The sequence below is a fragment of the Panthera pardus genome, unplaced genomic scaffold (genome assembly GCF_024362965.1).
Source record: "Panthera pardus isolate Hobbes unplaced genomic scaffold, ASM2436296v1 HiC_scaffold_2, whole genome shotgun sequence".
Taxonomy (NCBI): Eukaryota; Metazoa; Chordata; class Mammalia; order Carnivora; family Felidae; genus Panthera; species Panthera pardus.
The window spans coordinates 49,168,498-49,185,678 of record NW_026526765.1 but is presented as its reverse complement, the minus strand read 5'-3'; the positions used below and the strand labels follow the sequence as shown (position 1 = coordinate 49,185,678).

The 17,181-nt window shown below is 34.8% G+C and overlaps 1 protein-coding gene across 2 annotated transcripts in view; it reads left to right on the top strand.

The window, feature by feature from the left end:
• CLINT1 (clathrin interactor 1) overlaps window positions 1–17,181 on the top strand; it is a 59,053-nt gene that overhangs the window by 14,659 nt on the left and 27,213 nt on the right. For both annotated transcript variants that reach the window (XM_053907059.1, XM_053907060.1), the window contains exons 2-3: window positions 16,354–16,458; window positions 16,998–17,094. In XM_053907059.1, coding sequence (XP_053763034.1) covers window positions 16,354–16,458; window positions 16,998–17,094 — 202 coding nt within the window. The remainder of the gene's footprint in view (window positions 1–16,353; window positions 16,459–16,997; window positions 17,095–17,181) is intronic.

Here is a 17,181-nt window from a genome sequence, read left to right as displayed (position 1 = left end):
TTTTTCCAACAATTACAAAAAACATTGTGTGAAGAAGCAGCAAAATTACACAATTTTAAATAATTAAAACAAATACAAGTAATTGGCACATTGAGAGTAGAAGAGTTTGAGAAAATTAATGGAGATGCAACATTGGTGTTTGATTTCAACATAGGTAGTATCCCTTTGGCCATGTTGGAATTTATGAGGAGTAATTTGAAAATAACATACACACATTCCTTTTAGACTGATAACATTTTTTCAGATAGGGGTGTTTTTTGTTTTTTTTGTTTTTTTTTTTTTATAATGTATGATAGTAATCATCTTTTAGTGAATGAATTAAAATGTATTCTTAATGTTTATATAATCTCTGATAAAAAGACTGAAATTATAGGCATGCTTCTCATGTGAGATGGCCAAATGACAGAGGATGAGGTGTTGTACTAAGGATTGCAGGAAGCCACAGGATGACCTAGTTTATTTTTTTCACGAATATTTATTGATTATTTGGAACTCTTTAAGATACTCGAAGTGTAGTTATAAACAAGTTTTGGTGGGGAGAGACAAATAAAAACAAATAAATAAAATAATTACATTTTTTAAGTGTTATGAAGGAAAGGGGCTGAAGTAGAATGATGAATGGGAGGGACTGTGTTAAGTAGGATTGGAGAAGGAGACCTTTCTGAGGACATGGCATTTATGTTAAGACTTAAAAGATTTTAAAGTATAGCACAGAGAGTAAAGGAAAGTATCCCAGAGAGAAGATGCTGTGGAGCAAGCAAAGTGGAGAAAGAGCTGGTGAGAAAGAGAACAGTGTGGCAAGAACATGGAAGAAGGTAGTCTCAGGGAATGTTTGGCCATTGCATGGAATTTGGATTTATTTTAAGTATAATAAAAAGCTGGTGAGGAATTTCGATAAGCAAGAACATGAAATGATTCCACTTATGTAGCTACTCTTGGTGCCGAGTTGGATAACGGATCAGAGGGGGACAAGTAGAAAGAGGCAGTGGTTAAAATTGTGATTTTATCATAAGAGGTTAGGATCAGAATCTCTGAACTTCATTTGTGGATTCAGACTACCTAGGTTGAAATCCTAAGCATACCACATTTATCTCTGGATTCATACTACCTGTGTTGAAATCCTAAGCATACCGCTTAATAGTTGTATTAAGCAAGATACTTAACCTCTTTGTGCCTCGGTTTCCTTATCTGTGAATGGGAATGGTGATGTTAACTGCCTCATAAAGTTGATAGATCAGATGAATTGTTTGTAAAGGGCTTAGGACCTTGCCTGGGCCATAGAGTTAGGTAAGGCCTAACTCTTTTGCACAGCTCTTCTTTAGTAACAGATTGTGCAAAGCGAAGACATGGTTCCAGTATGTACCAGTTCCAGTTAACAGGGCGCCATGCAAAATGAGGGCTGTTTATATGAGAACTACAGCATCTGTAGTCACCCTTTATGACTCCTAAATCGATAGTTGACACTGAGCATAAGTAAGAGATTTAAAGTTTTTGAAGTATTTTTTTAGCCTTTGATTTCAATGTTTTAGCTCTACACATGTTTCTGTGGACATAGAATTCTGCCAACATGTCTTAACATTTTAAGTCTTTGCTAGGGGTTACTAAATTAACTTTAGGGGATATAGCAAATTAACAAGTCTTTATGGCCATGCCTTCAGAAGACCTGAGATTGAAACTTTATTCCAGGATAGCCTCATTTCTTTTCTTGTCTTTTTTTTTTAAGTAGGCTCCACACCCAATATGTGGCTTGAACTCACGACTCTTGAGATCCAGTCGCAAGCTCTACTGACTGAGACAGCCAGGTGCCCCACCATGATGGCCTTTTTAAAAATTTTTTGAGAAAGTGATATTTCTCACGTCATTCTCTTTGTATATTTGTTGGTCAGAGATTGTTTATTTTAGCCCCCTCTATTCGTATCTTAATCTCCGTTTGTTTGTTTGTTTTTTGTTTTTGTCTTTGTCTTCCATCACCCTCTCTCTTACCAAGAGATTATAGATTTCATTTGTGTATTCACTGGTTAGTTATTAAATACCCATTTTATATGAGACATTCATGGTTAGGTACTAAGAGGGGAATAAAAATGCATAGTATATGCTATAGTCAGTTCTTGTTATTTGAGGTGCATAGGTTCTACAGTCACCACAAAAACTGAATTAGCAAATGCCGAACCATTGTTCCCAGGTTAGATTCCTCTGGGCCTCTAGTCACATTTCATCATCCAGTCAGTGCATAACCATGTTTTGTGTCTGTTTCTGTATGAAGATGTCTCAATATACATACTGTTTTCAGTGACACTGAGCTCAGGGCCCAACAACATGTTACAAAGCTTATCTGACAGGTATTTTTTCTGTAAGGCATATTACAGCATACTTACACATAGAAACTCTAGACAGCACTTCAGCACCAGGCTTAGAGATCATTAAACAGCGATATCACCAAAAAAAAGCACAAAGATGTGAAAAATAATGGCATTGCATAAACCAGGGAACAGACACTTGTTTATGGCATGAGAACTAAAGGCAGAACATCGCCTTTTGGCCTCACCTGAGAATGTGCCCAACAGATGAGTCAAATCTTTCACTGCTCTGCACATATTCACAAATGACCATGAAAGTGCTGTGAATATTGATTTTAGTCTTACAAAATTTTAGTAATGCTAAAATTTTAGTAGTGCTCATTTTAGTGAGCACATTCACAAATACAGAATCCTCAAATAAGGAAGATCAACTATACTTGTTTTTTAAAAACTTACAATGTTTTAAGGGGGAATTAAGATATGTTCATACATAGCTATTACATAGGGTACAATATAATTCATAAAAGTTATAAATGTAATGTTTATTTTACCATAGGAAGGGGAGGTTATGGGTTGGCAGGAATCAGGAGGACTTTACTTTTGCATCTTTGTTAAAAACTAGGTTTGAGTTTTACTGAAAGGAGATAATTCTGGGATTGAACCCTTACTGAGGTAAGAAAGGGCGTGTTTAAATTTCAGTTGTTATCCCATAAAGGAAATAAAACAGAAGCAGTGGGAAGAAAGGCTAGGCAGGTAGATTGAGGCCAGATCAGGTAGGTCCTGAACACCAGAACTTTTTGAGTCAAAGGGAAGAAGCTATTTAACCTATTTGCTCAATTACTTAATAAATATTATGGAACATCTGCTATCACCAAGTCTGTTACAGGCACTGGGGATCTTTGAAGTGAGAGACAGGGGTGCCTGGCTGGCTCAGTCAGTTAAGTGTCTGACTCTTGATTTCGGCTCAGATGATGATCTCACAGTTTGTGAGATCGAGCTCCACGTCAGGCTCTGTGTTGACAACACAAGACTGCTTGGGATACTGTCTGTTTCTTTCTTTCTTTCTTTCTTTCTTTCTTTCTTTCTTTCTTTCTTTCTTTCTCTCTCTCTCTCTCTCTCTCTCTCTCTCTTTCTTTCTTTCTTTCTTTCTTTCTTTCTTTCCCTCCCTCCCTCCCTCCCTCCCTCCCTCCCTCTCTCCCTCCCTCTCTCTCTCCCCTTCTGTCTCCCTCTCTGCCCCTCTGCTGCTCATGCTGTCTCTCTCTCAAAATAAATAAACTAAAAATTAAAAATAAAGTTAGAGACAACTTGTGTCCTTTGGATGTTTTCAGTCCAGAGGGGGAGACAAGAAAACAAATGTGCCTGTTATAGTACACTAGTTTTAGTTTTAGTTCAAGATAAAGAGCAGGGTGCTATGAAGAGCATATAGGCAGATCCCCAGAGTTAAAGGAAGGTTTCTTGGAGGAAGTGGCATTTAAACTAAACCCTGATGATAAGGTGAAGTGAGGCCAGTGACAGGGCTGAGTGGGTAGAGGACTTACAGACAGGAAACAATTCATGCAAAGGCCTTGAGGTGAGAATGATGGTGATGGGACTGAAAGAATAAATTGATATCCCACATGAAAGACTTTTTGTCATGTTAAGGAATTTGGACTTCATCTTGAAGGCTTCCAACGGAAGCCTTTGTTGGATTTAAAAAATGGGGGCTCAGTTACATAGGATTTGTATTTCAGCAAGAGTTCACTTTGGCTCTGGTCTGGTGGGAGATAGAGGAAAAGCAGAGACACTAGTTATAAGATTGTTGGCAATAATCTGGGTGGGAAATGGTCGTGACCCTGCACTGAGGTAGTGGCAACGTGGGTAGGGAGAAGTAGATGGACATATTAGAGACACTTAGGAACCACCGTAGGTAGAAAAGTCCAGGAAAATGGATTTAATGCTGAATAGGAGGGGAGGGAAGTAATGAATTATGATGTTGAAGCCGTAACTCTGGATGGTACTGTCCACTGATAACACAAAGAGGAAAATACTTGGGGAAGGTGGTGATGAATTTGTGGTGGACCACATGGCCAACGGTAAATATATTAGGAAGCTGAATCTAGTCAACGGTTTGAAGGATAAGTGGAGAACACACCCCAAATGGAGACATTGTTAAATGGCTATTGTTGGAGCCTAGACTAGAGAGATGAGTGCTTTGTATTTTTAATGCAGCACAAACAGGTCTTGGAAATTAATGGGAAGCAGGCACTGAGGGAAAAGGCTCCCAAAGATGACTCCAAACACCCAGCACCTGCATGCAGCCTGCCTGGCCTTACCATGTACCCTGCAGATCATGTTTCACCCTGAGAAATCGTGAAGCTGCCTGAATGTTGCTCCTTCTCAAGTACATGAAAACTAATAATTTTATTGTTAAAAAGCATCTCTAATCTGGAAGAAGAAGAATTTTATCACCCCTTGGGACTTAATAAAGCTAATCTCATTTTGAGTATCTCATATACGTGTTTCATTGATCCTTGTGAAAAATGTTATCCCTGCATCGGGAGGGCCAGAAAAACAGCAGTAAGTGTGAGAGTTAGGGACTGTGAGAAGAGCCAATTCCTCTCTTTTCTTGAGCTCTTTGTGCTGTTTCTGTTCATTCAGTGATGTGTTATAAAATGTAAAATAAGTAAAACGTGCAAGAAAAAAGGAAAGACATTATTAAATGAGGATTGAGAACTTAAAGCTAAAAATAGAGAACTTTGAAGAGGTTGGAATAAAGTTTAAAAGTTTTTAAAAACTCAGTGGAGGGGCGCCTGGGTGGCGCAGTCGGTTAAGCGTCCGACTTCAGCCAGGTCACGATCTCGCGGTCCGTGAGTTCGAGCCCCGCGTCAGGCTCTGGGCTGATGGCTCGGAGCCTGGAGCCTGTTTCCGATTCTGTGTCTCCCTCTCTCTCTGCCCCTCCCCCATTCATGCTCTGTCTCTCTCTGTCCCAAAAATAAATTAAAAACGTTGAAAAAAAAAATTAAAAAAAAAAAAAAAAACAAACTCAGTGGAAAAAAGGGGCCCAAAAAGTAATACTGATGAGACTTAAAATAAACAAGATAGGAAACTGAAATCAACAGTAAAGATCAATCAAGGTTTTTTTTTTTAATAGGTTAAAAATAAGTGAGATGTAAAGCAAGATAAAAGGCCTAAAACCAGCCATCAGATAAGAATTTAAAAACATAAAAGGTTAAAAGGAAAAGCTATCCATTAAAAAAGAATAAGAAATAACAGATACTAAAAACAAGAGTGGTAAGATGAAAGGTATAGACATTTTTGTGAGTCTAATATGAAGGGAAGTTTTAAAAAATAGGGTAAAAACCCCAAAGTGGGTTTTTTGGAACACTTAGAAAATGCTCCAGGGAGAAGGAATGTTATCACCAAAATTTTAGCCATGTTTAATATGATCCCCTCTTTGAGATTCTCAAAGCATGTTAGAATATAGTCTCTGAGAAGTGCTGTAGTAATAAAATTGCCTTAGTTTTACATAACATCTCCAAAATCTTACCATGTTTCACAAAATACTAGAGTACTGTTTTAGAAGAAAGTAAAAATGGAAATCTTAAAAATTACAGAGATAGAGGATAAAGAAAAAATCAGCTGGAAGTAGAAAATAGAATTGGGTTGGGGCTAGCATTCCTACGGAATAGTCTCCAACACTGTTTTGCAGCTAGCCAAGAGAAGAAGGCAACTTGACACCCTTACCTCTGGTCCTTTATCCAAAGCAGGTCTTCAGAAAGCTTTTATCTGTGCAGATAGGGCACTGATATAACATAAAGAGGCTGCTGAGCCAAGAGAGTGGAAACTGATCCTCAGCAGAATTAAATCAGCTCAGCCATGGGACACTGCCCTAACAAGTGAAGAGAAGTTTTATACACAAGTGCTGTTTTTCTTTTCTTTAAAAGTGATCGATTTTTTTTCATCATATAAATAAAATTGTAAACTAATGTGTCTCCGTCCACATACAGTTTTTCACGTTTTTTTTTTCCTTCTAGATTTTGTCCACATGTGTTTTTATATAGTTGATAGTAGTTACTGTTCATCAGATTTGTGTTGTGGGAGCTGTTTTTCTATGGCAGTGAAAGGAAAAGAATTTTCTAGTGTGTACCCTCTGCCTGTTTGATTGCTATATTGTCCCATGTACCATTGCTGCCACGTTTTAGAAACAACTTATCTCACTTTCCTGAATCACATAACAAATACCTTCTTTTGCCAGCCATAGAACATCCCTTCCCCAAATCTTAACTGGCACCAGAAAATTTCTCTGGAAAAAAAATAACTCTTTAGCATCATGGGACTAGCCAGTGGTTGGGACAGCTTTTTTTAAGCTTGTCATCTGCTACCCAGCTCATGGTAGCAGCAGCACCTATGCTAGAGGGAAAGTAGAAGGGTTTCTACATAAACCATCAAGATCCATGAACATCCAGACATTTCTTCGTTTAATGATTTGTGCTCTTGCAAAGGAAGCAGGATATAGAAACCAGGTATTGTGGCCCTTCTAAAATGCTTTCTTCAGACAGCCACCTCATGGAATGAATTATATGACCTTATTTTGGGCATTTTGAAAGCTCAGAATTCTGCAGTTTCTGATAATGCTAGATAATTTCCCTTCTTATAATAGCTTAAAAGTCTTTGTTTTTGCTTTAATTTTGCTTTGGGATGTGCAACTCCATCAGTAGATGTGAATGAGTTTAGTGAATCCAAAAAAAGGGACTTTTTACTTATTTGATCAGATGATGTCAGGTTACCACTAAAAAAGAAATTGCTACTTTATGTAAAATAAAACTGTAGCTCAAGATTAGTAACAGTAAACTTCAAAATAAAAACTCTGTTAAGCATAAAATAGTTGTTCTCTGCCAGGGCTTGCATTAATAGTATTACTACTGTAATATTATATTATTAGTATTATTAGTGTTAATAATTTCTTAGTAATACTCATTTCCAGGTCTTTGGCCACTTCTTAATAATAGTTGTTTTTGCCTTGCCTATATACTTAACATTTTCAAGATCTTCATTTCAGTATCTATGCTTTGGGTCAGATAGGCTGCTAGTTACCATGACTGTAAAGTTCTGCAACAATGAATGAGATGTAAGTAATAAGAATTAGTTTACTCTAAGGGACCATATAAAGAATATCTTCAAACTAAAAATAAATACTGGCAGAAAAATGACCATGTGTGCTAAATGGTACCCTTAACCATTTCATTTAATCTCTATTATACATAGGAACTGTCTTTCAGATGAGGAAACTTGAGACACAGAGTGGTTGATTTGTCCAGGAGTCCACGACAAAATTCAGGCCATATTAATCTCTAATTATTGGTCAATTAATGTACATATTACTTTGCTTTCCTACAAAATAGCCTTAAAAGATGAAGCAGATTATGAAAATACATAAATTTGCAGTAGTTTCCTTTAGGGTGGGCTTGTGTTTGGAACAGTTCCTAGAGCCCAGGCCCATTTTAAATGTTTGGAAATGGGTTGCTATCAAACAGGTTATTTTATTTCGTATTGCTAACCACTGAAGTTGTAAGGAAGGGGAAATAATTTTATAGTTTCTTCCTCCCACAGGTCATAATTTAGTTGTGGACATCAGGATGTTTTTCTTGGCTTATCTCATTCATGTAATTTTTTTTGCACATCTGTTACATAAATTACTAAAACTCTTTCCTTGAAAAATTGCCAGTTTAAGTCACACTTAATAGTGATCAAGAGGTCGGTAACTTTTGGAAAAAAGAATTCAATGACAGACTTCAAGGGGCAGAAATCCAACTACCATCCTGGTTTAAGTATTTTTTGTTTTGGATCAATTCCTTAATTTTTTGAGTCATTGGAATAATTATGTGTGGCTTCTAATCTTTCCCTGAAGACTTTATACTGGACTATAAACATTTAACATATAAACTTTTATATAGAAAAGTATTTTAGTCATTGCTTCCATAAGTTTGTATCATTTAGTGATCAATTTATGTATACATTCTAATCTGGCACATAGTTTGCCATGAGAAACTAAACTTGGAGTATTGACTTCTTTAAGGCTTACCGATTTTATGTAACCTTTCCTAACCCTGAATTCTACATAAACTGCAAAATAATGATTTTCTGTGGGTTTTTTTTTTGTTTTTTGGAAAAAAGTTCATAAGACATTACTTCTGCTAGTTGCATTTTAGAACAGCTTTATTATACTTAAGTGATAAACATATCAGTTGTTAGAAATCTCAGATATTTTAGATGTAAGTTGTTTGGGCTCATGTAAACTGATATTGAATCAGTACTGGAAATTTTCCTGGAATGTTAGGTAAACTCTTCCTTAAGCAAGGGACCAACTATTTATTTAACGCACAATTTGAAATTATATGGATTTGGAATGCTAGGTTTTAAGCTTGAAATCTTTAGATAATGATATCATTTGGAGTACTAATAATCTGTAATGGGTATATTTAGAGATTAGAAAATATGTGATAAATCGGTTAATGTCAGTTACTGATAAAAGTTCTTAAATATTTTTTTGTATTACATTTCCTACTGTGTAACCATCCTCCTTTCTAAAATGTAGTAGATTTTTGTTCAGTTTTGACTTTGTAAAACAGATCTAGATTTGTTAACAGGAAATAATGTACAATTTTATTATGATCCAAATCTTATTTGCAGCTGTGGGGACAAGTCACTTAGCCAAGCCTTTCATTGGCATCCACTGGGCAGCTCGGCTTTGTTATGTTACAGCTCTGGGGCTGTTGTAACTTAATTTCTTTGTGAACAACAAATCAAGAAAGCCAACCTCCAGTACTGGTAGTGAATGTGGCAGAGCCTGAGAAAATTATTATTAACAGAAAATAGTAGCTTTACAAAGGGTATTTAGAGAAGAACACATTGGGTTTGGTAGTACCTTGGATTAATGACACAATCCAATTATACAGAATCAATAAAAAAAAAAATTATGAAAAGTGTTCTGCCATGCATAAGTTTCCTACCTAAGAAAGAAAACTTGATGAATCTAACTATTTTTACCATGTGTTGGGGAAGTATAATAAGTACAGGATACTTTAAAGTCTTGATCGAATCTGGGAGATTGTCAGGAGTCTGTACAACCATTTTTGTCTTTGTAATTTTTAGGATAAAGGTTTTCTGTTAATCGTTCATGAATGTTAGAAGTTTATTCTTAGTCATTTCTACGTGCAGAATATGTTCAGTGTTTACTTTGTTCCGCATTGTCCTCTGCAAAAAAACTGAAAATATACTTTCTGAAAACATCAGGGGTGGTTAAATTTTGGACTCCCAATTCTCCATCCCCATGGACTAAACTATTACTGGAATTGAAGGCCAACATCAATCAGAATGGATCAAAGAATTTGTTAGTAGTATGGGGGAAGAATAGCTTTTGCCTTAGAAAAGAGTAGATACACCTTAATTTTGTTACATCTTAAAACAATTAGAATTTCAGTTAGAGTTACATCAGCTAGAGGTGCTTTTCTCTTGTCATATGTGGGGAATGAACAACTGAATTGGTGTTTTTGAACGTTAATACATTTTCTGTGGTTTTCATGTCGTAAGCAGGCAGCTTGTGTTTGGACTTCAGCAGTTTTTCTGTCTGTACTGTTTTTAAAATGTTTTAGGTATACGGTTATAGTATCTAACTTGATCTTTGAGTATCCAGAATATTCTAAAAGTAGAAGCTTTAAAAAGAACTATGGGAGTCCCCTCCTGCCTCAGTAAAACCTGGCAGTAAACTGTTCTTTAATATTTATTTGGTGTTAATTTTTTTTTACTGTGATAGCTAAAGCATGAAGTATAGTATTTCAGTGCAAATTCTTGATGGTTATTTTAAAAAGCAGAAAGTCTCATGTTTCAGCATTTAGTATTTTAATGTTCCCTCTTGAAAAGTAAAGAGGAAAACAGAAAATACATAATCCAGCATAGTCCTCTGTGTAAATAGGTGAAGTCATAAATAATATGCACATGAGCATCCCACATATTTATGATATAAATAGATTGAAATAGGGTATATGTTTTTTAAATAACCAGGTTATTCTTCTGAAGTCTTGTTACTACAGAAGAATGGATAAGAGAGCCTGAGATTTTAGAGGTCTTCAATTTCAGTTTTTCCTTATTCAAAATGGGTTTTTTTTACCTTGCTTTTAAGAGTATTTGTGTTTAAGAGGGGGAGGAATACATTGGTTTCCTCCTTTCCACTTGGATAGTTCATTATTTAGTATTTAGTAAAACCAAAGAAAATATAATATCCATAACTGGGAATATATTTCTTTAAAGATTAATTCAGCATTTCTTTTAGTAGCACAGTTTGTGATGTCATCTTAATTTATTAACTAAGAAGCTTTTTCTTTTAGGTCGGATGATATTACTAATTCTCTGATTTTAGGGCATTGTGGTATAATATGGGCTTTAGAATTAGAAAACCCAGCAGTTTAAACATCAGCTGCTTACTAGTCTTGTGATGATACAAGTGAGCTTATTTAATTTCTCTACCAAGGAGTTGCTATTAAATATTATTATATTTCTATTAAATATTGCTATAATACTGCTATTATATTGCTATTAAATATATTATATTAAATATACTTTTCCTCTCTACTCACTCATTTTCTTTCTGTTTGGTAGAAGGGGCCGCTGCTGCTAATGACAGCATGGCAGCACTAGAGAGAAAGTGGCCAGCAGTAGGTTTGTTGTATTTGTTTTTTTCTCTACTTTCCAATATTTATTATATTAGTTTTCTTCTGGTGTGGAGGGAACACTGTAATTTATTCCTTATATTAGCACTGTAGCTATTTTATAACTAAGATACTTTATAATCAAATATGATAATATTTGCTTTAGCAATATTAATTCTACTGAACCAGTCCTTTTGTTAAGACATTTTTCGGGACACCTGGGTGGCTCAGTCATTTAAGCGTCTGACTTCGGCTCAGGTCATGATATCACAGTTCATCAATTCGAGCCCCATATTGGGCTCTGTGCTAACAGCTCAGAGCCTGGAGCCTACAGCCTGCTTCTGAGTCTGTGTCGCCCTCCCTGTCTCTCCGCCCTTCTCCTGCTCACGCTATGTCTCTCTCCCTCTCTCAAAAATAAATAAATCTTAAAAAAAATTTTAAAAAGACATTTTTCATTGCTTTGTATTTTACTTTCAGGTCAAGAAAATACTTTTTTTTTCCCATGGGTAGCAAATATCCAGCCAAGTAGATGAATCAGTTTTTCCACCTCCCCACACCATTTCTGTACAGCTTCAGATTTTCTGCTGACAATGAAAGTTATGTATTTGTTGAATTTAGAAGTGGTAGACTTCTTGGTTGTTGATCATAAATATGATTCTGTTCACAGGATTGTAATACCATGTACTTGGTTTTAAAATGAGTATTGAACCTATAAAATGTTTAGCTTGCAAATAAGGGTCATGTGGTAAAGGAGGTCCCCTGATGAAAACTGAATATCAAATGGTCTATATCACACTTTTAGAGCAAGTATTCTTAAAACTATTTTCCTAATGTTTTGGCCAGAAGCTTAAAAAAAAAAAAAAGGAACAAGCATTAAAAGAAGGAATTTGTTACCTGAGAAAACTTTCTTTTTCAGTGTTTATTTTATGGGTGTTTTATTATTTTTAAAAAGTTATTTAAAGATTGATACTTTATTAATGGGAGCATAATAGTTTTGCCTGTGTCATAAAAGTATCTTCTGAAATCTTTGTGGCATTGAGATTAAGAGGTGAGTTTTTAGTGTAAGTTTTAATGTTCAAGAATTATTCTTTCCTAGAAGAGTTTCTTAAAAACATGTTAACTTTAATATTAGGTACTTAAATTGATCCCTGTAGTTTTACACATATAGCACTTGGTATACATATTTTAGTATGTATACATATACATTAGTTACTAGTTTGCTGCACTTATTAGCCTGATAAAAACAAGATGTTGGAAGTACAAATAATACATACGTGGGCTACCATGATGCTTATTTGCTGATGAAAGTTAAAAGGTTGCTAATGATGATACTGTACTTGATTTCTATTTTTAATGGCATTTAAAAGTTTCTCCTTGGTTAAAGTTCATGGGAGGAAATTTGGAAAATACAGGAAAGTATAAAGAAAAAAATACTGTTATTTAAAACCATTACTTTGAATGTTGTGTCTCTGTCTCTTGCTGCCTGTTTTCCTGTTAGTGAAGACTCTCTCTAAGTGTGGATGTATGTGTGCATGCATAGAATAAAATACAAATTTAAAGGTCTAAGAGAAAATACTGCTAAATATTTTCCTGATCTCAGAGTGAATGAAGGCTTTATATAGTAAGTTTAAAACAAAAAGAAGAAAACATGAAAAATACGACTTTTTTTTTTTTAAAGGAGGTAAAATTAAAAGGACAAGCTGGGAAAAAATACTTTCTACTGCATCAATCTGTTTCAGTTTCCTTATTCCTTTGCTGGTAGTTAGAACTGAATTGTACCTAAGCTTTACCTTTTCTCTTGGTATATAGTTTTGTTTTAACAAAGCATATTGAACTTTTGGCAGGAAAATATATCAATAAGAACTATTCAAATGTTTTCTTGTCAGTTATTTTACTGATTATTCTTAATGCAGATTAGAAGAAGCATTGGCCATCTATAAGTAAAAGTCCCACATTAGCTCACTTTCAACCAATCTTGCCTCTAAAACCTGTTCCCAAACTGTTACTAAGTAAAATAATTTGGTATTCTATCAGTAGTGAGCAGTGCAATAAACAGAAAATGAGGAATAAAGAACAGAGCCAAGTGAACACTAATAATTTACAAATTGAATAGTCAGCCCTTGAATAATTGAACATTGGCCATGTGAATACAGTCACAGAAGTATGTGTACAGAAGTTGAGGGCAGTAACTTTTAGTCTTTGGCATTAAAGATCCAATGAGTGAGTGGTGCTGGGTTGTCGAGGGTTAAGTACTCTCACTGGATCTCCCTTAGTCCTGTCCTGCCTGTTAGGGTGCTGTGAGGGGCAAATGTGAAAGTATGAAAAGGACTGTAGATGCAGTGAAGTCTTACTGATAACAAACAATAATGAGTGTGGTTCAATACTGCTTTAAGGTAAAATCTTCAGAACATGAGCAGATTCTTAATATTCTTCACTTTTTGGTTATTTCATGGTGATTTCCTAGAATTTTACTTGCAGAACACATCCTAGACCTTTGTCTGAATTTGGTGCTTTAAAAAACTGTTGAGAGAGCCCCCTCTAGTGTCTGAATTATCCATTCTTAAAACATTTTTGTCAATCATAGGAAGTTTTAAGAATTAAACTAGCTATTTTTTCCTTTCACATCTGGATGTAATTTCTTTTTAACTTTTTTTTTTTTTTTTTTTTGGTGGGGGTTGGGAAGAGGTTATTTTCCTTTTTAAAAAAGGTCACTGGAATTATGGGTAGGGTGTGGATTGAGGGCAACTGAAAACATGGGAAAGGAAGGATCAAAATGCCATTTCTACCTTTTTAGAAATAGTTATTTTTAAATGACCTGGAGTAAGGCCAAACTATACAGTAGTGTGTTGTTTTGTTTTAGTTTACATTTGTTTCTGAATTAGGTGCAGCTTAAAAATACTTTATTTTGGAATTCTTTATAGCCAGCAGATCTCATCTTCAGAGTTCTTTGCAGTTTCTGAAAGCAACAGTTTCACTGGAAAAATGGCTTTAAAATAGAGCCATTCTCTTCATGGAAGTGTTCTAACTTTATTATTTTTTGTTATTGTTGCTATATTTTGTGGATGTACTTTGTGTACTTTGTAACTATATTGTAAGTGTGTTTTAATGGTAAGTTGTCATTTTATATAGTTCACATTGTTTTTCAACCAAGGAAATAAGGAGATTCTTAAATTATTGGCTGTCTGCCACCTCTTCCTGTAAACACACAGCACTCAAACACACAGGCCTTCAGCTAAGAATCTTGCGAAGGGTTAGAGAAACAGGACCTTTCTCATTTGACCCATGGGCTTTTGTAGCTTGAACAAGGAAAGTAGTGTTCTGAAAGCTACAGCATTTATGAAGGCTCTAGTAAAAATATTTCATGTGCATGGACTAGAGATTAACTCCTTTCATCTTGTTCTCTTGAAATTAAACAATGCAAACAGATTTTAAGTGCATTCTTGCTAATGAAATGCTTGGGTGAATTATAATCCTAATTGCTATTGTTCATTCCCACAGCTGCATGTTGACACTTATAACTGCCTAAGCCACGCATTCTTCAGCCAGTAGGATAAACAAAAGCATTTTGAAATCCATCATTTTGTGGCATCTTAAATTGCAAATCTGTCATTGACTGCCTTGATTTTATTTTGTTTCCATTGTTGAAAAAAATTGGAAAAAATGTTACTCCTTTGTATCTATACATAAAATTATTGTCAAGAGGATCATTACTGGGTTTTTAGGAAAATTCATTCATTAATCGTCTCAGCTGGTAAAGGAGGCATTGGAAACTATGTCCCAGGGAAACAATTTATACTTATGTTATCAAACTAGTTGATACTTTAGGAGGCAGCTTTCGCCAAGATTTGAAAGAAAGTGATATAGGATTTCACTGTCCTTCCTTAGTAGAACAGTATTCTGGATGTAAATCTAGAAGCCAAATTTATTCTGTGATTTGGCGTTATGTATGTGTAATGGTCCCTTTCAAATTTTACCCCAAACCATTTATTAGTCTTTTTTTTTTTTTTAAGTAAAGGAAGAGAAAGGTTTTCAATGAATTTGAAATTTGTATTTCTTTATATTTGAGAAACAGATTTGAATACAAATTATATCCATACCTTCCTTCCTTTAAAAAATAGAACTTTCTGATAACTGAAAAACCATACAGCAAGAGTGAGATGTATGGAAGTCATAGTTACCAAATTCTGATTTTTCTGTATTTCTAAGGCTTGATTTTAAGTGAAAGATTTGAATGGTCGTACTCATAGGCATCTGTTACAATAATTGCTCAGTAATAATTGGAATTTTAGATGTCAAGTGGATACTACTATAGTTTGTCACTTTTCACAGTATTTCTTTCTCAGAATGTCATTGAATTCTTAAATCCATATGAGTATGTAAATTCTATTTTAATAACCAAACATTTTGCTATCTTTTATCTTAAGGGACTCTTTTCAAAGTCCTTTCTTATAAAAATATTAAGTAATATTTTTATTACTCCTAATAGGTGTTTATTATCTTTCTTAATAATAATGACAGCTGGCCGGTATTGAGCAATTTCTGTGTGTCAGGCACTATGCTACTAATAGATTTCATTTGAGATGCCACCCTTTTAGATAGTATTCTTTCTTACTCCCATTTTGCATTTGAGGAAACTAAAATTAAGATAATTAGAATAATTTTGCTAAAAGTCACAAAGTAACTGAAGTCAGATCTTTCTGATTCCTAGAACCCATGTTCTTCATCACTGTTGAAGTCTTAAGTGAAAGTTAAATGTTATACAGACTCCTGATGGAATATTATGTAGCCATCAAGAGTGAGGGTTATGGTGACTAGTGACACGGAAAACCTATATGATGTAATAAGTGAAAAGAGACCAAGGGATTACAGTTTAAACGTTCATAGTGATTCTAAACATTTTTAATGTTACCTTTGGCTTGTCGTTGCTTCTTGAAAATGAAATATTAATAATGTTTAGCTCTTCTGTAATTTTGCTGATTAATTTACAGAAATTCTGTAAGGAAACAAGGGTGCATGTAAACTAGATCTGGTTAGGAAACAGACAACTTAGTTTTATAATAGACTCTAGTGTGTTCAGTTTCCTTTTTAATTTGACCCAAAGCCATTTTTTTGCTGGACTTAGGCCAGCTCTAATGTAATCAGTCTCTCATCTGTTTTCTGGAAGGCTAAATGGAATAGTAAAATTTTCTTAAATATAACTTAAATGTGCTATATAGTACTCTCGAAGTAGCTTATGCACAAAAGGTGTTTTCTTTCCCACCCTGTAGAGGTATCTCATTAGGACACCCAGTAGTGTCATTATTAAGTTTTCATGTGTTTCTCAGTTTTGATGCTAATCTTTGTGTGTGTGCGTGCGTTTTTTTCCTCTGCAGCACCAATGTGGTTATGAATTATTCAGAGATCGAGTCTAAGGTTCGAGAAGCAACGAATGACGATCCTTGGGGACCTTCTGGGCAACTCATGGGAGAGATTGCCAAGTAAGTGATAATTTGACTCAGCAGTGCAGAAAGAATCCAACTATCTTTACATAGAAATATGAAATTTGCTTTCAGTTTTAAACAGTTTAGCTGCCAGACAGAAATTCTGTATAATCATTCAGATATTAGTGGAGGAAGTTCTACACACAGTCCATTTCCCCTTAAAAATTAGCTCAAAAAAGTAAAACTATTTTTCAGTGAAGTTTAGAGACTTACGTAGCTTATCATAGAATTTTGACAAATGTGTATAAAATAACTTGAAATAAAGTTAGGAAAATTTTTTTTGATGAGCATCTCGACCAGTATGCTGGTAAATAAAGGGCTTGTAAAAGATGATATTAATTAGTGGGGCTTACACACGTGCTAGATATTACACAGACCATGAGAAAAATATTTTTATGGAAGCATATCTAAATGTTTTGAATTAAGCTTATAATTTTTAAGCTTTTTGGCAAAGCACAGTAACTTAGAACAAGCATGCCATCTACTGTCAAAATTAATGTATTGCAGAGTCTTGAGGAAAATTATTCTTTTTTCAGGGCTACATTTATGTATGAACAATTTCCCGAACTTATGAACATGCTTTGGTCACGAATGTTAAAAGACAACAAAAAAAATTGGAGAAGAGTTTATAAGGTATGGGTATCAGTTTTTATTATTTGACATGTTGGAAACAAATGCTTGAAATTTTAACGTATACATACATAAGTGGTTATGAAGAAC